Source organism: Podarcis muralis, chromosome 5 (genome assembly GCF_964188315.1).
Source record: "Podarcis muralis chromosome 5, rPodMur119.hap1.1, whole genome shotgun sequence".
NCBI classification, from domain to species: Eukaryota; Metazoa; Chordata; class Lepidosauria; order Squamata; family Lacertidae; genus Podarcis; species Podarcis muralis.
Window position 1 is genome coordinate 78,729,903 of NC_135659.1, and position 27,694 is coordinate 78,757,596.

The following is a 27,694-nucleotide window of genomic DNA, read 5'->3' on the forward strand; positions in this document are numbered from 1 at the left end:
TTTTTTTGTCTGTCCTGAACCTACTAATTAATTTCAGAGTTGCAAGGTATTCCTGGGGAGGTCATAATTATTCTTATATTTTATAGAGCCCTATTTTCAAGCTCTTGACCCAAAGTATGAGGGCTTAGCACTTCAGTTCAAACATTCAGAAGAAAAGTGTGTAGTGTTGCTTCCTGTTGGTCAAAAACCCTTGGCCCAGGCACTTGCCATGTAGAAGCTGTGAGCTAATAAGAAGATTGATCCTTCAGTATTTAAAAAAGTTAACAGTGACTGGAAGAACTTGGCAAAATGGGATCTCTCCCATGCTCATGTGTATTCCACTATTGTAGGTGGTATTTTGGCAAGATAACCCGCCGAGAGTCAGAACGGTTACTACTCAATCCAGAGAATCCCCGGGGGACATTCTTGGCAAGAGAAAGTGAGACAACAAAAGGTAATGGCAATATATTAAGAAAGTTAACATCTCTCGAAATAGCAGTTTCTATGAGAACAAGCTGGTGTTCAGAGCTCACTTCCCTTGCATCCGGGACAGTATTGGGTTTTCCATGTTCTTAAAAGACTGCTTCCTAAACTTCTGACAGCCGAAGTGCATTCTTTCTTTCCGAATTTAAATTGGGAAGTAAAGCCCAAAAGACTTACTTTAGCAGGTGTAAGAATTAGGTGGCCTCAGATGATCAATGAAGTGTGTTTCTGGGCTAGTCGCCATTCTGGGTGTGCGTCTTGACTCAATCAGAGATGCACTAAAGAACTGCTTCCAAGGGCAGGTATTTCTGCTGCAAAGGGAGGGTGAGGAGGGGCCTACAGACACAAGGATATGGACGGCCTTGGGCTGCTGAAACTACTTGGGGAAAGTTCAGAGTGCTAGTATGAACTTGCCCCAGCTGGGCTCTTATCTTGAGATACTTAACTATGATAATAACAAGCAATGATAATTGGTGAGTAAAGCTGGCAGTTCAACATTATAGCTGCCACAAATGTGCATGGACTCACTTTTAATTATGGATTGGAAGTTTACAGCATTGGAAGTTTTCAATTCTGGAGCCCTAGAGCTTGTACAGCCCCCTGGTCCTTTTTCGTTCTGGCCCAAGACTCTTAATACCAGGTATCTTAACCCAAGAGTGTGTGTTATTGCTATGTCCATGTTCCCCTCCTCACCCTCTCTCCTTGTATGCTATCCATAGTCTGTTCTATCAGCCAAGCAGTACTCTCTCTGACTCCTGCCCTGTTCTGATTTGATTGGTGGAGAACTGGATGGGATTTAAATATCTAACGTAAACAGAGATTCTGGTCCTGTGCCTGTCCTCTTTACAAAGGAAGGGTGCTGAAACTGGGTCACTGAGCTGGGAATAGCTGGGTAACCAATGGCAACAAGGAACTCTGCAGTTCCCTCCTATCCTTGCTGCCAGGGGCAGTTTGTTGTTGCGTTTATAGGAGCGGTTTAATGAAGTTTGTGCTTGGGTGTGAGTGGCATTGTAGGAACCAGTTGGTGGTAGCAACACACGCGTGCCAGAAATAAAAGCCATGCGAGCAGAGTTTAGCTGTGGATGTCCTTTGCCCTGCTCTTCCCATTTCTGTCCTATGTGACTGGCATGTCAAGACGGGCATAAGCACATGGAGGGATCAAGCATCATTGCTGTGAACAGGTCAGATATTTATTAGAGTGAGGAGAGAGGCACTGGAGATATAGTAGGTGTGGTTACTTCAGCAGTGACAGAATGTCTGCCAGCCACATTCTGTTCAATATATTGAACTCAAGATTTCTCTGCTCTTCTCTGAAATTATCTCCAATGCCATATATACAAAATCCTTGTGTGCGATCAGCCCAGGAAACTAACTTCTAGTTCTCATGGATGTGAGAATAGATTTGAGAACGGGCAAGCAGTGCCTCTTCAGTTGTGTAAGCTGGAGAAAAGGCTAAATAAGATTTTCAGGTGTTGGAGGAAGGCCTTGGTGCTGTGCATGATCCCTAGCTCCTCCTCATGACTAGTAGAAGCATAAAAACATAAACAAAATAAGGAAAAGCATGCTTAATTTGAATAATTCATGCAGGTTGCAGAGTTCAGCTTTTTCTCACTTCAGAATCTGGGTATCTGGTGCTGTTGCCAATTATCTCTGCATAGAAAGTTTTGCTCATGCAACCTCTGTAACCTGGTGGTTTATTATGTTGTAGATGTTTTTGCCTGTAACTAAAGTTGGGAGCTGAAATACAAATAATGTGTGATGTGCGAGACACTCTGTGGCTAGCCACAGAGCAGAAGGAATGGGATGGTGGTGATTCCATTGAGGACAAAAGCAACAGCCAATGTGGCCAGGATGTCTTTGGTACCTAGCTAGGTATTTGTCTTCCTAACAGGGATCACTCTCTAAGGAAATTCATTTGCACAACAGAAGCTTCAGTTTCTTTTCTCCCTCCCCCCAGCCTCCAGAGGGGGTTCCCATCTGCTCTGGAGGGCCCCCCCAACCCTCTGGACCAGATGTTAGGAGCATACTAGAAGCCAAAGGAGTGGAAGAGTTAATATCGTAATCCTATGCTTTACTAATGGCCTTAAACTTTACAGAACATTGATATCCCATTCAGGTACTAAATAGTTCGTTCACATTATTAATTGCAGTCAATGTGTTGCGGGTAACACACAAGAAATTGAGGACTGAGCTCTTTTTAAAAGCCACTTTCAAAAATGCTGCTGTCCTGTGTTTTGAAAACCTTTGCCCAATAATCCTAGCTCCCACAGAACTTGTGTCAGCTTTTGGGTGTTAATGCAACAGCAGTTTCCCCATATAATTGGTGCATAGCATTAGCAATACAGGAAGAAAGCACAGTTCCCTATAGATTTGCTGCCAGTACCTATTTCCCTCCCCTTGAGGTGCTGCAGCAAAGGTCTCTGAGCTATACGTTAACCCTGCACAAATTAGCTGCTGAAGTTTGACAGGATCAGAGTGGAGGCTGAGCCAGCTGGAGGCCATAATTAGACAGACCTGGCCTTGCCAGCTGCTTTTGTTCTTCAAAGGTATCTACTCTGCATCCTGCCCCCCTCCCTTCGTGTGAATTCTGCTGTGAAGTTACTAACCTGCTGACGGCAGCACCAGCTCCCTTTCATGGACATGTCATGATGACATGTGAGAGGCTTCCTTGAAAACCTGTGTGTTCAACATTTTCCCCATCCTAAAGCGCCACAAGGAAATGATGAATAGATAAGGTTTTTAATATATTAGTTTTCCTATACTGTACTTTGTTCTCATTTTTTACAAGGTGGACCATATCGCATCCGTGCTGGCTGAATCAGGGTATATGCATATGCTACATAGGAACATGGGAAGCTGCTTTTTATTGAGCCGGACGATAGGTCCATCTAGCTGAGTACGGTCAATGTTGATAGACAACGTACTTCTAGAATCTCAGGCGGGTCTCTCCCAGACCTACCTGGTGATGCCAGAGTTTGAGTCTGGGACCTTTGGTTTGCAAAGAAGACATCTGAAGGCAGCCCTGTTTAGGGAAGTTTTTAATGACTGATGTCTTAATGTATTTTTAATCTTTTTGTTGGAAGCTGCCCAGAGTGGCTGGAGAAACCCAGCCAGATGGGCAGGGTATAAATATATTATTATTATTATTATTATTATTATTATTATTATTATTATTATTATTAATCAGGGACTCTACCACTGAGCTACAGTCCTTCACTTCTTCTTTGTTCCTTGGGCATCTAAACCAGGGTTTTCCAAACTTGGGTCTCTAACTGTTTTTGGACTACAACTCCCATCATCTCTGACCACTGGTCCTGCTAGCTAGGGATGATGGGAGTTGCCATCCAAAAACAAGTGGAGACATTGGTGTTTAGGAAACATTGATCTAAACTTCTGCAGCACTGTTAATATTTTATTCTAACCTTTGAAATAATGAATGACACCATCCTCTTGGTAGTCAGTTCTGCTAAGCAGTGGCTGCAAAGTATCTCTTAAACCCAATACTGAGCTGTGTCCGCTTTTTCTTGGTAGGTGCCTACTGCCTCTCTGTCTCAGATTTTGACAATGCCAAGGGACTCAACGTGAAGCATTACAAGATCCGCAAGCTGGACAACGGTGGCTTCTACATCACTTCCCGCACACAGTTCAGCAGCCTTCAGCAACTGGTGGCCTATTACTCCAGTAAGTGCCATTTCGGCTTCTGATAATGCAGGATTTCTTTGCAGAATACAGAGGCTCTGTCTAAGGTACCTTGAACTAAAATGCAAAAGTGAACATGCTTGGACAGCATCTTATGGGCACCATATGTACTTACAGAGATTGCCACCCACTACCATAAAACAGCATATTGGCTCCTTATATTGTCTCCCTGTATATTATTCCATGATAATTAAGCAGACTGATCCATCATGATCTTGAGCATCAGTGTGTCTGGCTTGTAACCAGAAGGTTGGTGGTTCGAGCCCACCCAGGGACGGCTGTGGGCAGAATTTCCTGCATTGCAGGGGGTTGGACTAGATGACCCTGAGGACCCTTCCAACTCTAGAGTTCTATGATTTCATGAAATCAAAAGGTTGCAATGGTATTATAGTCAAGCTGCCACTGCACCACAAAGCCGCAAATCTCAGTTTGCCTGGCATCAAGCAGGATGGCAAGACTGAACAAGGTGCGCCCTTTCAAGAGGTTTCTGCTGGAGAAGAGAATAAGTTGGAAAGATACATATTTTCTGGATACTTCTGACTTGGGTAGATACTGGCACAGTGTTAGAGACAGGAAGTGATTGTCAGGTGATGGTGAAGAATGGTAAATAGTGAGAGAGATGGGATGAAAAAAGAAAGTCGGTTTACATTTGGTAACCGAGATGGTAGGGAAAAGAAGCTGGGCAGCTTCTTGGATGATGTTCTGTCTTCAGACATACTGTATTTTTCGTCCCATAGGACGCTCCATCCCATAGGATGCACCTAGTTTTTTGGGGGGGAAATAAAGGGGGGAAAATTCCCTTTATTTCCCCCCCCCCAAAAGCAGGTCAGGGAAACCGAACCAGGTCGAGGAACAGCAGGATGGCGGCGCTGCGCATCCCTGCTGTCCCCCGAGCTTATGGGGCTGGCAGATGTCTCCCCGGCGCGAGGGGCGCTCTGCTTCAGGGTGCCCCGCGCACCGGGCGGCAGGCTGCTATCCGCAGCGTGGGGAGCCCTGCGGGGAACTCCTGCAGGGCTCCCCACGCTGTGGATGTATGCCCGGTGTGAGGGGCGCTCTGCTTCAGGGTGCCCCGCCCGCCAGGCGGCAGGCTGCTATCCACAGCGTGGGGAGCCCCGCAGGGCTGCCTAGGCTGTGGAGCTGTTCCCGAAGCACCGGGCGCTCTGCTTTCAGGGCGCCCGACGCTCCGGGAAGCAGGCTGCTATCCGCAGCCTAGACATCCCTGTGGGACCTCCCGCAGGGCTGCCTAGGCTGCGGATGTGTTCCTGAAGTGCCGGGTGCTCTGCTTTCAGCGCGCCTGGCGCTCTGGGAAGCAGGCTACTATCCGCAGCCTAGACAGCCCTGCGGGAACTCCTGCAGGGCTGCCTAGGCTGCGGATGTCTTCCTGAAGCCTGGAGAGCCAGAGGGGTCGGTGTGCACCGACCCCTCTCGCTCTCCAAGCTTCAGCGAAAGCCTGCATTCGCCCCATAGGACGTACCCAGATTTCCCCTTCATTTTTGAAGGGGGAAAGGTGCGTCCTATAGGGCGAAAAATATGGTAGATGGTTCTGATCATGCATCCAAGAAAATATGCAGTTCCTAACTGAATTATGGGATTATTGTTTGCTGTGAACTGGCCCTAAGCTGACCTGCCACTTAGTGAGTCGCAACTGAACATCCATTCTGTTGTCTTCAGAGCTGCAAGATATTAGTTGTTTCCAACAATGTGGACTTCTAGCTGATAATGTAGAATTGTGGGCAATTATGAAATGGTTATAAGATTCTGGCAGCAACCTGGAAATTCTGGTGGGCAATCTGTATGAAATCAGACCAAGGCATAGATATCTGCCTTTCATAACTGTATTTTAAGATTTTAAAATCTTTCACTTCTTAGCACGGTAAGATGTTTGATGAATCATAGATAGTGCTTCTGATGTTGTGATAAGTTTCTTTCTCTTACACTGGAGTCAGTATCTGGCATTAGGAACCTGGTTCTAAGAAGGCTCTTTTGGGGAAATTACTGTTTTTTGCAATTTCTTTTCTCTGAGTTAGGTAGAACAATTAAGTAGGGCAATGAATCCTTATAGGAAATGCAGTCTGAGACACCTTCAGAAGTGTTCTGGTGCTTGTCCCGTGCTTGTCCCATTTAAGTGCTTCCTTGGGATTTGAAGAACATTTTATATAGAAAAATCACACACACACGCACACACACACACACACGCACGCACACACACACACACACACACACAGAGAGAGAGAGAGAGAGAGTATAAGAAATAGAGACTCAAGGAGATTTAAACTGGGTTTGAGAAGGAGATAAATAGTTCCATATTCTTAAGACACGTTTCAGTTAAAGTGATGTTTCTTACGCCTTATTGTGATATCTATGTTCCTCTTCCCCAGAACATGCAGATGGCTTGTGTCATCGTCTCACCAATGTCTGCCCAACCAGCAAGCCTCAAACACAAGGTCTGGCAAAGGATGCTTGGGAAATCCCCCGGGAGTCACTGCGGTTAGAGGTGAAGCTTGGGCAAGGCTGTTTTGGAGAAGTGTGGATGGGTAAGGATTTCTAGCAGGTACCTGAGCCACAAAATTCGCCTTCTAGTCCGATGGGCATATTTCAGGCCATGTCTTTCAGCAAGGGAAAATTAGGCAAGGCCCCTGGCTGCACAAACTGTAGGAGGCATGTTACCAGCTTAAGTGTTCATTAGTGAAAAAGATGCCTTGTTAATCTACTTATATTTCTACTCCAGGGACCTGGAATGGCACCACCAGGGTGGCAATAAAGACTCTGAAACCTGGGACAATGTCTCCAGAGGCATTTCTGCAGGAGGCACAGGTCATGAAGAAGCTGCGCCATGAGAAGCTGGTGCAGCTCTATGCTGTGGTTTCGGAGGAACCCATTTATATTGTAACAGAATACATGTGTAAAGGTGAGCAATGTATTAAGGGCAGCGTACAGGATGCCTTGTTTCGATGTTCTCTCCCTCAGACTGAAAGGGCAAAATTAAATGGGCTAGAAATCTAATGTTGGGAGCAGAAACATTTTACCCCATCATTCAGAACAGGCAGCATATGGAAAATGAGTTTGTCAATTAGGCATCATCTAAGCACCGATTCACATAACCCAGGCACGGCCAAACTTGGCCCTCCAGATGTTTTGGGACTACAACTCCCATCATCCCTAGCCAACAGGACTAGTGGTCATGGATGATGGGAATTGTAGACCTAAAACATCTGGAGGGCCATGTTTGGCCATGACTGACATAACCAAATGGATGTGTTACAGATGTGGGCTGAATGGATTTACGCAGTTGTTTGTGTGGCTTTATTGTATCTGTGTGGGGTTTATTATCTGTTTGTAAGTTGCTTTGGGTTGCTCTAGGCAAGATAAAAGTGACTTTAACAAATTTAATAAATAAGAATAAGCACTGAAGAGGCCTGGTGATTGTTTGGCAAACCACCGACTTACGATTCAGCCCTTGCTTCCCATGTTGCTGCAACATTTGAGGAGTGTAAATTACAGTTCAATCAAGATGTGAGAAAAAACTAATGAAGGGTTTTTGTTAAGGCTTAAATTCTTTCTACACTCTTTAAAAAACAGCTCGTTGGCTCAGTTAAATTGTATTGTTTGCTCTGTGAGATTGAAACAGCTGCAAATTCTGCAGAGGGAAAACATCTGCAAGGGTTTAGGGCTTGCTCCAACTTCAGTTACTGACAATTGTATGTTCTGCTCTAGGGAGCCTCCTGGATTTCTTGAAAGGGGAGATGGGCAAGTACTTGAGGCTGCCCCAACTGGTAGATATGGCGGCTCAGGTGAGTGTAGCATGCTTTAAGAGCCAATCTACATATGCTGTAGGCTTGTAGGATGCTGCTTTTCCAGATCTGTATGACTCCAGGCTGCTGGTGGAGGATTGCCTATTTTGCATGTTTGCCTATAATAGTATCTCCCTGCATACAAATATTTAGCAAGACAACTAGCTGTTGTAAAATCTGTCTCCCTGACATGCTGCTTTTCTGTTGGCGGGGGTGTTACTGGGGAAGCATTTTCCAGTGCCCTTTGGTTTCCTTTAAACCAATAGAAGATCTCTGACCATGTCTCTCTCCCTTTGTGGCATTCAAGCCTCTTCCCATATCTCATTTTCTGTGTGCACCAGCTGAGACAGAGTGCTGGTGAACATCTGTTTCAGCCAGTGCCACATTAGCAGCTATGCAGGATAGGCAGCCCACATGATACTGGCTGACAAATACTTCATTTTTCATAGGTTTTGCTTTATTCAGTCCCTCTACTTTCAAGAGAACTGTAGGCTCATTTGACTCCCAAGTTCATTGCTTTTGCTGGTTGGTTTGACAACACACACACACACACACACACACACACACACACACACACACACACACGGCTTTACTACATTAGTCTATATCTTCATAAGTTACCTGAATCCTGGTAACCCTGGGCTGAATAGAGCTGGCTGATTTGACTAATGCTTTACGGGTAAAGGTGGAGGAGTGTGGGGAGCATTCGTGCGACACACCTACACACTGCGGCCGACACACTAATGTGTCACAACACAGTTTAGAAAGCTCTACCTTAACTATTCCACCACACTGATTTTCTTTTGTGTTTGGGATTGTTCCAGATTGCATCTGGCATGGCTTATGTGGAGAGGATGAACTACGTACACAGAGATCTCCGAGCTGCCAACATCCTTGTGGGGGAAAATCTGGTGTGCAAGGTAGCTGACTTTGGACTGGCCCGGCTGATTGAGGACAATGAATACACGGCAAGGCAAGGTATGAGCTGCACTTTCCACTTGGAAGAAATAAGCAGCTGCAAACTAGTTAGTGCTTCAGAGCTGGAAGAAGTCTGGGTAGCAATGCAGAGTAAAAGCCCCGAGGCCCAAAAGCAGGAAGCGTTATCAAGACAACGTGAAAAGGCAGCCTTCATGCCAACATGACAAACTGTTGAGTACATTTCTATGATTCTATGTCCTGGATTCCGGCACTTTTGCTACTGCCTGTGAATGATGCAGAAGTAGTGGAAGACTTGGTTGCCAACATCCTTCATTTCTTCCTTTTGTGTGTGCTGAATAATATATGTTTTGTTTTTTTACAATATGCTTGTCTGTCTTGTTCAGGTGCTAAATTCCCCATTAAGTGGACTGCCCCAGAAGCTGCTCTCTATGGCCGGTTCACTATCAAGTCAGATGTATGGTCCTTTGGAATACTGCTGACTGAACTGGCCACGAAGGGCCGAGTACCATATCCAGGTAAGTGTGTGTGTTTTTATATACCGTATTTTCCACTCCATAAGATGCACCCCACCATAAGACACCGTATTTGTCACTCCATAAGACGCACCTGACCATAAGACGCACTTAGCTTCTAGAGGGGGGAATGCAAGAAAAAAAAAATTCTTTAAAGGGAGTGCTGAGCAGAGCCTGTATGCATCCCAGGCTCTGCTCAGCGCTCCCTTTCACGAGCCGCGTGGAGCGTGTGTGTGGCGCTTGCAGGCTTTTCCCCAAGGAAGGAGAAGGGCAGCCTGTCACTGATGCAGCGATCCCTCTCGCTGTTCTGGCTTCTGGGATAGCTGCGCAGCTTGAATTCACTCCATAAGACGCACACACATTTCCCCTTACTTTTTAGGAGGGAAAAGGTGCGTCTTATAGAGCGAAAAATACGGTGGGTCTTTCTACAGGTGCTCAAAAGGGGCCACAAGACCAGCTATAGCAAACTACTCATTCACTTGGAAAGGGACAAGGATCTCCAAAGCAGAAGAATACTATCTCCTACAGTGCTAATATCAGAGATAAAGCCTGCCTGCTCTTTAAGAGTGAAAGTCAGCAATTTACCCACCCACACCTCCAACACTCTGTGGAAATGTATGTCTGATCTTTGTGGTGTGTTGCTTAGCTCCAAAACTAGAGATAAAAAAATCCCTCTGCCTGTTCTTCACAGAGGATCTTTAAAGAGGAAGCAGAGCATTTTAATGCTGTTTAGATCAGGAGATAAAAGTTGTGAGGTTGCATTCTGTGGTTTGGTAGACTAGATGCAGCCCATGGACTTGTGGGTTCGCCCAACGACCTTGGTTTATCCTATTCTTTGCATTTTTAATATATTTTGGTTGTGTTTTTATTTTTAATTGTTGGACGTCATTGTGAGTAGTGCATGGACGCTAGACAGGTGGGATAGATTTTAATTAATCAATAGCTTTGGAAAAAGAAAGCTAATATATGATTTGTGAAGGATATACAACAACAATAAGACCTTTCACAATTATGAGAGACAAAATCAGCAAGTGTCTCATAGAAAATGGATTTCTCCAGAGTTTTAATTCCTCTGTAGATGTCTGCTTTCCTTCTGAAGCCCCATTCATATATTACTGTTGCAAAATGATAGCCTACGGGGGGAAAACCACTCCCTTTTATTCATGGTTCAGTTCCACATCAGTAATATTATGGGTGGCTCAAATCCCTGAAGTGGTGTACAGCATGAGAAAAATGACATTAAATACAAGAGAAGTTTGATAAACAATAAAATTGTTTCTACAGACTATAAAAAACATCCGTATGTTACAAACACATTACAGGATTGGGCTATGGGGAAAATCCCTGCGTCCCATACCCAGCTAGTGTCTAGCTCTCTGTTTGCTGGCAGGAGAAGAAGGAAGGTAACAGGCTTTGTGTGAGAGATGTGAAGTTTGTAACCCTCCAGGTGTTATTGGGCTCCCATCATCCCTGGACGTTGTCCTTGCTGGCTGGGGCTGACGGGAGCTAAGAGTCCAGTATCTGGAGGGCCACAGACTTCCCCTCTCTGCTTGATGCCAGACTTTAGGAACACTACTTAAATCTCTCCACTGTAATTCAAATTGAACTGTACTTGGTAAACAGGAGCATACGTTGTTAGCGACACTTCTGTATACTTTGGCTAAACTGTTCTACTGTAGAGTCAGGTTGCATATTCCTTTTCTGAGAAGTGATAATGTCTAGGATCCAGGAGTGGTATGCATGTATCTACACTTACATGCAAGTAGTACCAGTACTCACAGTGTTTACTGAAGACCTGTCTGCTTTTGTACCAATAGGTATGGTGAACCGGGAAGTGCTTGATCAAGTAGAGCGAGGCTACCGGATGCCCTGCCCACCAGAATGCCCAGAGTCTCTGCATGATCTGATGTGTCAGTGTTGGAGGAAGGATCCTGAGGAGAGGCCGACCTTTGAGTACCTCCAAGCTTTCTTGGAGGACTATTTCACATCAACAGAGCCTCAATATCAGCCAGGCGAGAACCTATAGATCTGGGAACAGAATTCAGTGCCAAAGACTCTACGCTGCTCCTACTGCATATGTGCTCAAGCGAGAGACTTTGAGCCATACTTGAAACATGTCTGGAGCACCTGCCAGGGTCTCTTCCTCGTTCTGCTGATTTGCCCTTCCTTTTGAGGATGGTACGGGGGGCCCTTTGTTAAACAGATGTGGTGCCCTTGGCTGTTATGGGTTACCTAAGGCCTCAATAGGTCATAAATTAGCAGTGTCATGGTTCTACTTTTTGATATGAAGTTGGCTACGGTGCAGAAAAACAGGGTTTCAGAAAAGCCAAGTTCTTCCAGAAGAGAAGAGGCCAAATGAAAACCAGGGATCCTATTCCTATGGGCCGCCTGCCCTCTGGAGTCTGCCCTCCCTCCAGACCATCCTTCACATCCATCAGCAAGAACATGGCAATGCTGCGTCTGATGGTGATGATGTGGGCTACTTCATGGCTGCATGGCTTCAAAGCACTTGGGTCATCTCTGATTGACTTAGTGGTGATGCTACAGCATTATGCCTTTTCAAATTCATATGGCTTCTGTTCTCCTTTATGTCTGAAACCAGCACAGTTTCCCCTTTCCTTGTCCCATCCAAACCCTACTGCGTGGAGTTGGATTGACTGCTTCACTCCAGGAAAAAATGGCAGCCCGCTTATATTTGGAACATGTCACATTTCCATGTACTTATGGTCCTCTTTTTTTAATATGTGTATATATGTACAATCTGCCACTGTTCTCTTCTGGGCCATGAGGATGTGTCACTGTCTGCCCAGTCTTGTCTTGTGTGTGTGTGGTGCACTTGCTCTTAGCCATAGAAGAAACAGGACTCAGGGTGCTGGGTTTGCAGTTCAGTTGTAGGGTTTGGTTCATCTTTGCCTTGGAACAGCGATAGCAAACATGGTGCCCTCCAGATTTTATTGAACTATGATTCCCATCATGCCTGATCATTGACTCTATTGGTTGGGACTGACGGGAGATGTAGCCCAACAATATTAGGAGGGCACCACATTGGTTACTTTGATGTTGAACTGAAGGAACTTCTTGAGGAGGTCATACTCTGCAATTGATTAGGGATTTTAATTTTGATGCTTGTGGTAGTGTTGGCTTGTGCATTTTTTAGAGCTGTGTTTGTTCTTAGACTGCAGGCTTGTCTTCCAGCCTAGCCTTTCAACCCTAATAAAGTGAAATTATGAACAGAAATGTCTTAGACTGGCAAGAAGGGATATACTCTACCTGGGTCGTAAGTCCCCTGAATGCCAGCTGTTAGCCCAGGGAATAAAAGTCTTCCACATGGCGTTTTAAGAATTCATCAAGTACACGGTTCCTTCTCTTTTCCACATCAGTGCATCTTAATCTTAACCATTTCCAAGGCTCCTTGGTCCCTCAGGGGCATAATATTGCTGCTGGGCAAACTTCAGCTGAACAAGTTGCTCTGCAGGGCTGCATCAGCACAGTGGGTGCACTTCTGGTTCAGACAGGGTAAAGAGGCCTTGCATTGCCCTGCCATCTGAGGGCAGCCCCCTTCTCCCATACAGTATGTGAGTAAGTGATGCACATGGGGAAGAACAAATCCAACAAAGAAAGTAGCAAAGTACATAGAACCCTGCAAAACTTGACTTTTGTCCTCCCTCACTAAACCTGCTTCCCAGTGCTATATGATCCTCAGGATGACCCCTTGCTGGAGAGAATTTTAGGTCAGGGGTTTAACCCAGCCCTGTTCTAAAACTACTGATAAGAGCTTGCAATCTCCACATAGGCCCCTTCTACAGAGCAATCCTTTAAGAAATGCAAGTCCCTGTTTATGCTTCTGATTTGGTTATGACCTAAAACTAGTCCCAATTATTCCTAGGGCACAAATCATGCCAAATGTCCTTGTTTTGCCTCTTCTATCTTCCTTCCATCTTTTAAAGCCTTATTGGCTGAAGCAGTGGGGGAAAGTGAGGACAATAGCTGAACCCTGTGAAGTACTAATGAGCAAGCTGAATGTTACATTCCACTGCCTGTATTTTTAACTCTAGTAAACTAAAGGAAGTCACTAGGCTGTGAGTTTCACCAAAGGAGCATTAGGGGGAAGGGCTGCTTAAACTTGTGCGTTCTGGCTGTCTTTCAGTTAAAATTACCCCTTCCCGAGCTGATCTGGAGTGGAGGGGAGACTGGGAGGAAAATGGTTAAGCTGAAGTGCAGGTAGATACAGATCATGTGGTGTTACTCTGCTAAAAACTCACAGCACAATAAACTGCTTTCAGTTCAAAAAAGCAAATGTCAGAGAAGAGAAATATGCAACTACATTCAGTGTATAGTTTGGCCATAAAAGTCCTTAAAAATGGATGTTCAGACTTCTGCTGGATCACACCCTGTGCAGTCTCTTCCTTGATCACTTGTCACTTTCCACATATCCTGCAGAGCTTTCCATACTCATATCCATCCTGCTGCACATCAGGAGCTGTTTTTAACAGCAGCTGGCATTTGAGCAGCTGGTTGCAGTTTACATTTCAGCTTGTGCATATGCAACAGAATTCAACTTGGCAATCTTTGCACTGTCGGAGGGGGGAAGCTTTTAGAATCAACTATGTTTTAAAATCAGCAAGATGACGCATCTCTGAATGCATGCCAGAATCAGCCCCTTCTTGGGAAAGAGCAAGGAACCGAACAAGATGGAGACTTGGGCACCAGTACCTAGTCCCATCAGCAGCTGGTGCTGCAGCGACCTTACTCCATGACCTTCACTGACACGGAGGAACAAAATATATAAAGCTGCAATGGACTTGGCTGGAGCATGCCTGTTACATTAGCGCTTGTTAGGCCAAGGAATCTGCACCCCAAGGGCAGATGGAGTAATTGTGCACATCACGCTAGGGGAGACCTGAGATGCACTCCAGGAGCTGGCATGAGAGTTCAGACTTGGAGCCACGTTGATTTGTTAACTAGGGCAATTCTACAGACAACACACTGCATCCCAGACTCACAGCCTCAAAGGGACTGAAAGGGCGATTTTTCCAAAGTGCCTGTTGTGTGGGCCATGAGTTGAGGCTGATTAAAAAAATTTTTTTAAAAAACAACCCAACAATATTGCTTCAGCATCTTAACTTTTTTTAAACCAACAAGATTGCTGCAGCATCTTGTCAGAAAACTCTCACTAGTGAAAGGTGGGTCTCCTTGTCACACAAGGTAAGCTTTCAGCTGTCACTCCCTCAACAAAATGCAGTGTGCTTGTCTATCCAACTAAATCTTACTTGGAGGAGAGCCACTGAAATTAAGGAACATGAAATAAATGAACCTAAGTTAGTCATATTTCTTAATTTCAATGGGTCTGCTGTGAGTAGGAATAGCATTGGCTACAACCCTTATATTTGGGCATTCCATGATTTCTACCAAAACATTAATGGACTAGAGCCAAGTGCCTCTGTGCAAATATATATAGCAACATTTGACCAGGTTTGAACCCAAATAGGTACACTTGCTTCCTTTGACACAAGGCAGATAGCTGAATGATTTCCATATCTAACACTTCTACTGGAAATCCCAAATCTATAGAGAACTAGCCGTCCCTCCCCACCTTTAAAGTCCTATTAAAACCAATTAAACTTGTTCAGCCGCAAGTATGACTGACACTCTCTGGCTTGAGGCCTATGGTTGCCACTAAGTCTCAAGCCTACAGTCCATGAAACAGCCCTATTCCTACAGAGAACAGCAGCTCTTGGCCCATGTTTGGAGTGGAACCTTGCCATCGTCACACTGCAGAGCGAGAAAGTGTAATGAACGCCAATTCCGCAGTTTTCTCCAATGTGGCCTGCCACCATCCACAAAACCCTTTCTAAGCGATATGCAAATAGATCTGCCTTCTGTTGCAATGGTTACTTCTAATGTACAGAAAACCCTTCTGCAGTGCACCACTTTTTATTAGGAGAATTTCTTAACAGCTGTAAAATAGCCCCTTCCCCCTTTGTATATAGCTCTTGAGTCCTCTGAGTTGTTGCTCAGTGGCTTTGGATATTGATTTAAGTGCATGTGACTCTTAAAAGTGATAAGAATGTTTGTTGCAATTGTACTTAGCTGGAATTCATTGTTGTCGCCGTGCCATCACTTGCTCGTCTTACTTTTTCATGCCTAACGTTTGGAAGGTCTCCAATGTGCCAAAAAAAAACCCCCCAAAACCTCCAAGGGCAGAGTCCCCCCTCCATTTATCCGATTTTCCCTTATTCAGGACCAATTTCTGGCAGGACTGGGTTTCCAAGAACTTAATTGTTTTAGACAAGTAGGTGTCTTGTTGCTTCATTCATTCTCTGTTTTGCCATCTCATTTGAGCAGGATGTTTTTGCTGCTGTTATCAGCTCAGTGTTAGACTGGGAAAGGGGTTTTGGAGGGCGGGGTTTTGCTCAGAAAGGTCCAAAGTGGAGATTTGATACCTCTTATCGCATTCAAAGAGAAAGGTCCACAGTTTTTGAACGGAGGACCTCTGTCCACCTCAAAGGTAATTTGACTCAACCAGAGATTATTTCTGCCAGAGATAGAGCACAGCTGAGAAGGCACCAAAAATGGTATGAAGTTATGACAAGATTTTGTGTGCTTCCCCGCCACTCAGTCCTGCACCCTTGCCTGTTGGCAGGAGAAGGGACCTGGAATGGGGCAGAGTTCCCATATTTTGCACAAGCTCCTTTCCCAAAAAGTCCAGATTCAAGTTTTTATGTTGCTGAAGACCAGACCTCAGTATCTTTTTGAGGTTACTGAGCCAAATCTCCATCTTATGCCAAGTAAGTGTGTGTACCTCAGAACCGCAAAATGCTCAGTGCATCATAGCAATAGTGTTTAAAATTTAGTCATGGGTTCTCTTAGGTGCCTGTACTTTCAAACAATTGCTTTGTTATATGCCAAAATCCCCACCTCCTGCAGAACTTCTAGTAAAATGCATACTTTTATTGTGTTGGGAACAGGGTCTGCTTTCCTTTTTCCAATGCGTTGTAGGAGGTACGGATAAAGGGCAGCAACTTACCCCCTGCCTTTCTGTATCTCCTCTACACTGCTTATTCATAATATGCCTTATGCGTGCTTTTTTCCATATGTACTCAAAAGACTATATGCTGGGTGTTGTTTTTTTTTTAAAAAAAAATAATCATTTTCTCAGATGTATTGAATTCAAATTCTGCTCCTATGAGGACCACTTCAGCAACATGCCACATCAAATGAGAAAGGAACTAAGCTGGGAATTCAGGAGACTGTGCCTTCCCAAACCTCAAAACATTCGGTTCTCTTTCTATTCCTTTGCCAAGCTGAACATTCCCTTGTACCTCCTTCACATCCAGGACTGAGAATGACTTTGCCCCTTCAGCCTTTTTTTTTAGCATTCCAGTGTGCCAGTGTATATTGAATTCACATCAGAACTTTCCTTTGTTAAAGCATGGTTATTTGGAACACCAATGTGGGCTGACAATTAGCCCGCATGGGAAATAGCCTTTTGTTTTGTATTTTATTTTTTGGTGAAATGCTGCTCCCTCTAGTCTTGTTCGCTTTCTATACTAGTCCATCCTAACTGAGGTGGCAAATCGGCAAATCTGTGCCTGGGTTGTGCCACTTTTGAACTGAGCAAGGGTTCATAGGATTGCAAGGTTTTCCCTACAATAAAGAAAAATAATCCATCTACAAAACTCTTTTAAAGTGGGGAGTAGGCTAAATCCCTTCTGATACTTAATTCCCTGTGCAAGGGGGGAGTTGACCGTATGACCCGCCTGCAATTTACAGTGCAGCCTTGATGCAAGTTTTCGGCCTCTCAGAACTAGACCTAAAAATCCAGTCTCTTAAATCTGTGATCGAGCCATTACCTCACGGTGTAATATTACTGTATTTAGGGGGTTTTCTTTAGCACCATTCATTTGTGAGCAGGACTTACATTGGGGTATTCAAATTATGTGACCAGGGTTGTTTTTTTGTACAAGCTGGAACAGTTGTTTTACCGGAGTGATGGGGTGTGTGGCATCCTTCACTCCAAGGAGATGCCAGATTTGTTGTTTCTGTTCAAGTATGTCAAGAAACCCTTTTTGCTGAGATGGAAGGAAGGAATAACTTTATTTTTAAATGTCAGCCACCACGGAGAAACAGCTTCTTGACAAATACAAAACAAAACATATACCCAACTGGGAAATGCTTCAGTGTAGGAGCTAAAACCAGTCTCTGTGTGCGTATGTGTACGTGTGTGTATATAATATATATAGATATTAATGTATAAAGAATCCTTTTTTCCAAGTATGTACATTTTTTTATATAAAAAAATCAAGACAAGTAGATCAGTTTAAAACCACAGATTTCTCTTCTGCTTTTGGTATAGCAATAATGATTATGAATACTAATTTAAATGAACAGTGTACTTAATCTTACTTTTCTTCTTTGTCACACACAATTTTTTCAAAGAAAAATGAGTCAAGATTCCCTTGTGTGAACTTCCCCGTCTTCCCCCGCCCATCATGCATGGCATAGGCGACTTTGGTACACAGGAAGGATGCTTGTATACTGGAGTCCATCTTCAGATCACAGCCTGACCTTTGCAATGAACTCATGAACTGAAGGAAGCATTAAGAGAGCTTCTTGTGTTGGCCTTGTTCTTCCTTATTCACGTCTTTGTGTTTTTTTTAAAGCCCACAATGTGTGAATCTGTCAGAGGGAGGCTCTGGCACTGGCTGAATGAAGTTTAAACAAGTCCTTACACGGATTTCTTCTGCTAATGTAATTGTGTGTGTGTGTTGGAGGGGGGGGGGGGACTGCACACATTTTGTAAAATCTCCAGAAAACTATGCAGAGAATGTAATCAACTTTTTCTCTGTGTCTCTTTCTCCCGCCCCTCCCTTTTTAGTGTCAGACTACTTAACTCTTTTTTTTGGAAAATAAAATGTTATCAAAAAAATAAAATTGCTAAATGTGTGGAGATGAAAGTCCTTTTTTAATTCAGCGGTGTATGTCTTTTTTCCTTTCCATTTTTTGCAGTTTTGTTAAATACAAGTAAATGGTACACAGGTGTGGGTGAGAGAGGGAGAATCATAGAATTGTGGAGTTAGAAGAGACCTCATGTGTAATCTAATCCAACCCCCTGCTTTTCAAAGAGAGAAATGACCTGCCGTATCAAATGTCATGCAAGTCCATACTGACATCATTGGGATGCCCTCCCCCATGACGTTTCCGATCACATACGATTTTGTAAAGCTCGAAAGAGAATCTGTGCTTTTGGCCACCTCAGCTTGCTGCTTCTACATGCTGAGTGACAATGTTTATAAAATATTAACAGTGCAATTCTATATGTGTATACAGTGGTACCTCGCGTTAAGTACTTAATTCGTTCCGGAGGTCCGTTCTTAACCTGAAACTGTTCTTAACCTGAAGCACCACTTTAGCTAATGGGGCCTCCAGCTGCGGCTGCACCGCCGTGCGATTTCTGTTCTCATCCTGAAGCAAAGTTCTTAACCCGAGGTACTATTTCTGGGTTAGCGGAGTCTGTAACCTGAAGCGTCTGTAACCCGAGGTACCACTGTACTTAAAAGTAAGTTTCACTAAGTTCAGTGGGGCTTACTCCTAGGAAAGTAGGTAGAGGAGTGCAGCTCAAACGTAATGGACTTATGTACTTAGTACACATGCCAAAAACACAAATCATGTTGCTTCAAAAAGGGATAACTAATTGATCTGTACTTACAATGTAGTTCTGCTGTGTGTGTGCACATGAGTGTGTGTAATATGCATCATAAGCTCAACAACTGATCTCAACCTAAACCACTTTATTGCACTTTAAATCTTGAATCTCTGGGCCTTTTAAACCTTGCTGAAAAGCTCCTGCTCGCTGAAATGTATAGCTCTCTCCTCTGTCCTGGAAACTGAAATGGCAATCCTCTGCATGGCCAACACCACCATTGGTAGGGCATCAAAACAATCACTTTGGGTCCCTAAGCAGGAAGGTGCTGCTGCTGAAGTGTGGCCTGGATACTCAATGTTGGGGAAAGCTAGCTGCACATTTATCATCATTGGTGATGGAAGAAGTAACAGGAGGAGAAACGCCAAAAGGCCCAGGAGAACTGTTGCTACTCGTTGATAAAGGGGGGAAAGCTGGTGAGGTTGTGGTGTGCACAATATAATAGGATGTATTTAGATGAATTCTGTATAAGGTACCAGGAGTCATAGCATTGCTGGTGTTTTAAACACTACCTCCCCCACCCCCATACAAATTATAAATCATTATGGGGTTAGGCAAATGTAGCACTGCTCACAATGTACCTGTGGTGTGCTTTGGCCTTCACAACTTAACATAAGCATGTTCAACCTGGAAGTCAAAGACAGGATCATCTGCTGGTATTGCTGCAGGTGGTGGAAGTACAAAAGTGATCTCGCAGATCACCTGCCATGTGCTGAGTGCAAAAAGTATGTCCATAACAAGCGAGGCACTTTCAGATTTTCTGTGCTTGCATGCACAATGTATCTATATTTCATTAAGAAGCTGCCAAGACAAGCACATCTGCTTCTGTGTAGTGGCCAAGGGGGTACTTGGGGGTTGGCTAGGTTGGCCCCTCCCAAGGGCACAGGCCCAATGTGATGCAAAAATTGCACTTGCCCACTCTGGCTAGGAGCCCATCCATGTGCTCCTCAGGCTGCTCCTCCACTGCTCTGGGCAGCTGGGAGGTACACGGGCTTCTCTGGCCACCTTGGCAGAGGAGCGCAAGGACAAGGGGGCGCTGATACAGCTCCTTGCCAAGAGTGCAAGGGAGCGTAGGTACGCCTCTGGTAGTGGGTAGAAAAAGAACAAGCTTGAGGTTTCCCTCCCTGGCCTCTGGAAGTCTCGTTTCGCTTCCTGTTGCCTCCTGTAACTTAAAACTACTACTTTTCATTTGTTCAGGATTATTTCAGTACCAGGTATCAATTGCTGCATTTGCACGATGTCATTGTGAACATACAAAATACATATAACCCGTACATGCCATAGCAAAGCCGGGTGGGCCTGAGTACAGAAACATTTCTCTGTGTAAGAGCAATGGCTTTGCAAAGATTCTTCTTCAGGACACCAACATTTTGTGGCTGGAGCTGGTTTCAATTCTCATCAACATGTCTCATTTGCTTTGGGGCCAGAGGCTCGCTCTGTCTTATCTTAGCCTACCCAAAGCCCTTTCACATCTGCTTTATATATCAAGGCTGCAAAGTGCAGGCAACCCTGTTAGCCTGCAGGAACAAAATCCATGGGAAGAGAATGACATTGGCTTGGTCGTCTCAATCAGTCAGTGAACTTCAGCCACTGCCAAAGATTTCTGCATATAGGCAAACAATTAGGAGCTTGCTTCTGTGTTATATTATGTTTCTCCGGGCCTCTCAATATGAGTGCCATGCCAGATTTTTAAAAGCTGGATCAGATGTTTTTTCTGGCACTTTCAAGAACCTCCAAGTCATCAAAAATAATAGCCTAAACCAGTGATGGAAAACCTGTGGAGCTCCTAATGGTGCTGGACTACAACTCCCATCACTCCTGACCATTGATCATGTTGGCTGGGGCTGATGGGAGTTGGAGTTCTGACATCTAGAGGGCCACAAGTTTTCAATCCTTATCCAAATCTTTCGGGTGTGATTTGCCTTACCTGGCAAGTTGTGGTTTTAGGGGGCTCTCCTTTGTACTGTGTTCTACAACCCCACAAGGCTGAAACCTGAGTTGAAATTTCCTTGATACTAAGTTTTGACCTGTTCAAACTGCTCTTTTGAGATTATCTGTCTCATTTTAAAATGCAGAGTCTGGATCCCTGCAGTTCTGCTTCTGTATTTGCCTGCTGCCACCTGGTGCCCAGCCACAGTGCAAAAATTTTCCCAAATACATCCCTCATCCTCTAAAGTGTCAACCTTTTGCTAAGCATGATAACCAAAGAGGGTCAGTTAGATGTAGGTGTCCAGAATCTTGCCTGTACAGTGGTACCTCGGTTTACAAACTTAATCCGTTCCTGAAGTCCGTTCTTAAACCAAATCCGTTCTTAAACTGAGGTGCACTTTCCTAATGAGGCCTCCTGCCGCCAGTGCCCTTCCACCATTCAGCTTCCGTTCATAAACCGAGGTGGTGTTGTTTAGTCGTGTCCGACTCTTCGTGACCCCATGGACCAGAGCATGCCCGGCACTCCTGTCTTCCACTGCCTCCCGCAGTTTGGTCAGACTCATGTTTGTAGCTTCGAGAACACTGTCCAGCCATCTCGTCCTCTGTCGTCCCCTTCTCCTTGTGCCCTCCCTCTTTCCCAACATAGGGGTCTTTTCCAGGGAGTCTTCTCTTCTCATGAGGTGGCCAAAGTATTGGAGCCTCAGCTTCACGATCTGTCCTTCCAGTGAGCACTCAGGGCTGATTTCCTTCAGAATGGATAGGTTTGATCTTCTTGCAGTCCATGGGACTCTCAAGAGTCTCCTCCAACACCATAATTCAAAAGCCGAGGTACCACTGTATTATATCTCACATTTATATCTGCATCCTTTCCCTAAAAGAGCAGCATACATATGGGTTATTTCATCTCATCAGACCAGGCCCACTAGTAGAAGCCCACACAAGAGCTTCCACTAGTGCAATGGGGCTTTCCATCTCTCCTCTACTCCACCACACCCAAATCAGCTTAGGAGGTCAAGAGAACCCCATACATTTCCTTTTTCCTTGGGCCCCTAGGAAATTTCTAGCCAAGTTCACTAATGCACTGACTTCCATGGGCCTTGAGGCAGCTCTGTCTTGTTTAAATTTGTATAGTTATCAAGGCACTAGATGATGTGCCATAGTTCGCTCATGTTGCACTTCATACATAATTCTCTGTACAAAGCCTCACTTCTGAAAAGCCACCAAGCCACCAAGCCCCGGAGCCCTGTTACTTGCTCTCTTTGCAACCATTGATTTCCAAACTTCCACCAGCTTGTTTCTTTCCCCCTGTTCCTCTGATCTACCAAGCTGGTAAGTGAGTCATACTCCTTTTTTAAATGTTTAATATTTTGTATTACACACCCTCTTTAAAGCAGCTTACAAAATGAAAGGGAATTTCTCTCTTCAGCAACATCTTCCCTGCAAGTCCCTGACACATGGACTGATTGCTTAATTGGTGCATCCATTTCTACTGGGGAAAAGGTAAAAGAAGATTTCTGCCAGCCATTATTCCTCTGAAATCTAAAAAACACTGAGGCAGCATGAGGCTGGGAAGAAAGTAGGGCACAATGCTGAGCACAGCTGTCTCTTAAAGCAGATGTCATAAGGAAGGTTTTCCTTAACCACCATGAAACTCTTTGCAATTCAGAGGCTTCTTAGGAATTATCGGTTGTTGCTCCTGACAGTAGCAAACTATACTGTGGGAGGCTGGTGGGGAATATATTATAGTTCAGGGATGCAGAAACTGCATTCTCCAAATGAAGGTTGAACTCCAGTTCCCAACAGCCCCAGTCAGCATGGTCAATGTGAGTTGTAGTCCAACAACATCTGGAGGCATGGGCATAGCCAGGATTTTTGTTGGGAGGGTAGGCCTTTTGTTTGGGGGGTGGCGGCAGAACCTCAGTTAGCTATGTATTTTTTATTGATTTTCATTGATTTGGGGGGCCCATGTCTGTAGATCCACAGGTTTCCCATCCCTGTTCCTAATGCCTTCCACTGAACCATCAGTTTTAGTGCAGTAAATACATGTGTCTACATTAGTTTTTTCTGTCCACTTATTATTATTGTGCTGAGGTCGCACAGTACAAGTGCTCATCCAATCACTTGGTGCCAGTTTTAAAATATGAAAATCTCAGCTAAAAAGCCATTACCCTTGCCATGCATGACCCTGCCACTTCAGTAACCATTTTTTTAAAAGTTTTATTTAATCATATTGTCAGAGACTGCCTCCCGGTCTCAGCTCACAGAAGACCAACGCTAGCCATTAGAACTGTACAGAAGTCTTTATTGGCATTTAGTTTCCATTTCCAAACACTAGCGTGCGTCTCTACGTCTAAACCCTAGACCAGCGAAGCCTCGTCTGAGTCTCCGCCCCCTGTACACCAGCTTAAGACTCTAGCCTTACTCCACCTTCTACGTTTCTCCTTCCTCCTCTGGGTCCTACTACCCCCCTGGGTGCCTTCTTTCCGGGATGCCTCGGAAGCGGACCCTTCGGACTCCTCCCCTTCTCTCCGGCGGGCTTTGGGACCCGGCTCTCTCTCCGGACTGCCCATTGCGCCCCCCTCCTGTACATTTGAACTTGGCGCGCGCGCGCTGCCCCTGACCTTCCTTTTGACCGTTACCTCGCTCTCTGATGCAGGCGTGGCTAACCCTGACTCATGTCCTTCCGCTGACGGAAGGCTGCCTGCTGCCGATGTTTGGGACTCCTCCCCCTTACTGCTCTCCGGTGGGAAAGTTGGTCCCGATTTCCAGCTGCTGCTCTCTGAGTCCCCTCTGGCCCCTCCTTCCTGGGGTGTTCCCTCTGGCAACCCCCTGGCTCTGACCACTGGGGCCCCTTTCTGTGAATCCTCTGATTCACTGGAGAGACTTAGAGACCTCGGATGGCTACCCTCGCTGACTTCTCCCTCAGATTCCTCTCCCTCGGTCTCTACTTCCTCCCTCTCCTGTCCCTCTGCTCCTGAACCCCTGACATCCATCCCCCCCTCGAAGCCCCCCCTTCCCCCCTCCCCTCCTTCCGGTGCGGGTACTGGGTGCTCCGTCGTCGCGGGGGTGCTTGCCGGATACAGTTCATCCCCCATGTACTCGTCAACGTCGCTCTCCTCTGCTTCCATCTCTCTGTCTTCATGCTCGAACCCCACATTGTCCCCCAACACGTCCATGTCCGTCTCGCCCCTCTCCCCCTCTTCGGGTGGTCCCATCCAAGGACCCCTCAGCCACTTCCTGCGCCACTGCTCCTCTGGTTGATCGTCCCACCAATACGAGTGGTCTGAGGCAGACCCCGGTGGCGAACCCACCTGAGAGCTGGGGACTGGTGCCTGTTCCTCGTCCGAGTCGAACCCCAGGAATGTGCTGGCTGAAAGAGTGGGTGTGAAAAGCCAGTCATCGAAATACTCTGCTGGCATGGGCCTGTGCGGGAAGAGGGCATGAAACTCCTCTTTGAGCAGCGGTTCCTCCAAGGCATAGTCCGGTACCCAGCTGTTGGCACTGGCCGGGGTACCCTCTCTGGCTAGGAAATATTCTACTCCCTCTTCCCCCCATCTCGAGTCCAAAATCTCTGTGACCTCATTGATGTGTCCCTTCCTAGGCGGCCCCCTCACTCTGGGCCCTTCACTGCTCTGGTCTGGTGCTGTGTCTGGCTCCTGAAACCTATGAGGTGCTTTGTAGGGCGTGAGCACCGATCTATGGAACACCGGATGCATTCTGGAACCCTCCGGAAGAGCCAACCGGAAGGCCACTGGATTGACCTGCGCCTGGACTTGGTAAGGTCCTAGCTGCTTATGTCCTAGCTTCTTCTTAGCTAATGATCTGGTCGGCACTGCTTGCGCTGCTAGCCAGACCCAGTCCCCCACCTGTATGTCTTCCCCAACTCTTCTGTGTCTGTCGGCCTGCACCTTGTATGCGTGCTTTGCTAGTTCTAGCTGCCTCCTGAGCTGTTCGTGGACTTCCTGCAACTCTGACGCTAAGGCTTCCGCTGCCTGTGGCTCCCCCTCCCCCACTCTCTCTAAACCCGGGAAGGTTCTGGGATGCCTCCCGTTGTTGGCGAAGAACGGCGTCACCCCCGTCGACACGTGCTTCGTATTGTTGTAAGCGAACTCGGCGAGCGGCAGGTAGTCCACCCATGTCGTGGGCTGCTGGTTGGCGTAGCATCTTAGGTACTGCTGCATGACGGCGTTGACCCTCTCCGCTTGTCCGTTGGTCTGCGGGTGTCTCGCCGACGCCAAATTGACCTTGACGTTCAGAATGCCCATCAGCTTCTGCCAGAAGTTCGAGATGAACTGTCGCCCCCGGTCGGAAAGAATAGACCGTGGCAGACCGTGGACCTTGAACACGTGGTCTATGAACAGTTTGGCGGTCTGCTCTGCCGTGGCTACCTTCGCACACGGAATGAAGTGTGCCATCTTAGTAAACATGTCCACCACCACTAGCACTGCTGTCTTTCCCCTCGAGCTGGGCAGATCCGTGACGAAGTCCAGGGCCACCCTCTCCCACGGTTCAGACGGTGTCTGCAGCGGTTCCAGCAATCCCGCCGGCGGTCTGTGAACTGACTTGGCCCTTTGGCAGGTGTCACATCTCGAGACGTAATCCGCTACTTCCCCCCGCATCTTGGGCCACCAAAAGTCTCTGGCTACGAGTTCGACAGTCTTTTCTTTGCCAAAGTGCCCTGCGGTGGGAGCGTCGTGTAGCTGCTGCAGGACCCTTGCGCGGAGGTCGTCTCCCGGCACGTAGAGTGCTCCCTTGTGGAGGAGCAACCCATCGCGGATCTGGAACTCGTCGGCCCTCGCTGTGCCCCTGTGCACCTCCTCCATCTTGGCCCGTGCGAAGGGGTCTTCCCGCAGCGCGCGACGTACGGCGTCCAGGTCCACTGTTGCCGACGCGCATGCCCACGCTTCCGGTGCGAAAATGTGCTTGGCCGCCGACGGTGCCGCCTCCTCCAGGTATTGCGGCTTTCTGGACAATGCATCCGCCATCACGTTGTTGTCGCCTGGGATGTACTCTATCTTGAAGTCGAAGTCCGCGAAGAACTCCGCCCATCTAATGTGTCTCTGGTTGAGGAACCTAGCCGTGCGCCAGTACTCCAGATTCTTGTGGTCCGTGTGGACCTGCACTATATGTCTGGCTCCGATGAGGAAGTGCCTCCATGCCTTGAAAGCTGCATGTATGGCTAGCAACTCCCTGTCCCAGATAGTGTAATTCTGCTCCGACTTGCTGAGCTTCCTCGAGTAGAAGGCACACGGCCTCCAGTCCCCCTGCTGGTCTTGTTGCAACAGGACAGCTCCCACGGCTCTGTCTGAGGCGTCCGTCTCCACCCTCATGGGTCTGCTGGGATTCACATGCAGCAGCTGCTCTTCGGACGCGAAGAGACGCTTGAGTTTCTGAAAGGACTGCTCCGCTTGCTCCGTCCAGATGAATTTCTTCTTCTTGGAGCTGAGCGTGTCGGTGATGGCCGCTGTCTGCATGGCAAATCCCTTGATGAACTTGCGGTAAAAGTTGGCAAAGCCGACAAACCGCTGGACTTCCTTCCGATTGCGTGGGCTCTTCCAGTCCAAAACTGCGCGAACCTTGGCGCTGTCCATGGCGAGCCCCTTGTCCGACAACTTGTAGCCCAGGAAATCCACCTCCGTCACGTCGAACTGGCACTTCTCCAGTTTGGCGTACAGCCTGTGCTCCTTCAGTCTCTGCAGAACTTCCCTGACATCCCTCTCGTGCGCCTCTCGCGATTCTGAAAAAATCAGGATGTCGTCCAGGAAGCATACGCACTTCTTGTAAAGGAGCCCCGCCAGCACGTGATGCATAAAGGCTTGGAAAGTGTGAGAGCCATTTTGTAATCCGAAGGGCATAACTCTGTATTCGTAGGTGCCCAGTGGCGTGAACATGGCCGTCTTCCACTCGTCTCCGTCGCGCATGCGAATCAGGTTGTACGCGCCACGTAGATCCAGCTTGGTGAAAACGCGTCCTTTCCGCACCGTCGCGAGCAAGTCGTCTATCTTGGGCATGGGGAAAGCTGAGGGCTTGGTTTTCGAATTCAAGATTCTGAAGTCCACCACCAGTCTTTTTTGGGGCGTATCCCGCTTCTTCACAAAGAATACGGGACTGCCTCCCACCGCTTTCGACTCCCGGATGAACCCACGCTTCAAATTGTGATCTATGAACTCCCTGAGTTCTTGCAGTTCATCCTCAGACATGGAGTACAGTTTCCCAGTTGGCAGCGTCGCCCCCGGCAGGAGGTCAATCTTGCAATCATAGGGTCTGTGAGGGGGCAGCTTGTCCGCCTCCTTCTCGCAGAATACCTCCAAAAACTCCGCATACTTGTGGGGTACTGCTTGCAGCGTGCCCAACTGCAACTGCGGGTCCTCCTCTTCCCCTTCCGGGCTGGGTATAATGCAGTGTTCTGCACAGTAGGAGGAGCCAAAAGTCAGGTGGCGCTGGTACCACGCCAATGCTGGGCTGTGCCTGTGCAGCCAACTCATGCCTAATACTATAGGCGTGTCGGACAGCTGGGTGACATTGAAACTGATGACTTCCCGGTGATTCCCAATTTGCATCACCATAGGCGGCGTCTGCTGCACCACCTGCCCCCCTAGCAGTTCTCTGCCATCCACCGTGACAACCTTCAGGGGCAGTGTGGCTGGCAGTAATGCTAC

At 46.6% G+C, this 27,694-nt stretch overlaps 1 protein-coding gene across 4 annotated transcripts in view; it reads left to right on the plus strand.

Moving 5' to 3' along the window:
• Positions 1-18,348, plus strand: part of SRC (SRC proto-oncogene, non-receptor tyrosine kinase) — a 97,938-nt gene extending 79,590 nt beyond the window's left edge. For all 4 annotated transcript variants that reach the window (XM_028735022.2, XM_028735024.2, XM_028735025.2 and 1 more), the window contains 8 exons: positions 330-433; positions 3,994-4,143; positions 6,540-6,695; positions 6,890-7,069; positions 7,876-7,952; positions 8,777-8,930; positions 9,275-9,406; positions 11,221-18,348. In XM_028735022.2, coding sequence (XP_028590855.1) covers positions 330-433; positions 3,994-4,143; positions 6,540-6,695; positions 6,890-7,069; positions 7,876-7,952; positions 8,777-8,930; positions 9,275-9,406; positions 11,221-11,429 — 1,162 coding nt within the window. In that variant the 3' untranslated portion in view covers positions 11,430-18,348. The remainder of the gene's footprint in view (positions 1-329; positions 434-3,993; positions 4,144-6,539; positions 6,696-6,889; positions 7,070-7,875; positions 7,953-8,776; positions 8,931-9,274; positions 9,407-11,220) is intronic.
• Positions 18,349-27,694: the final 9,346 nt, after the last annotated feature.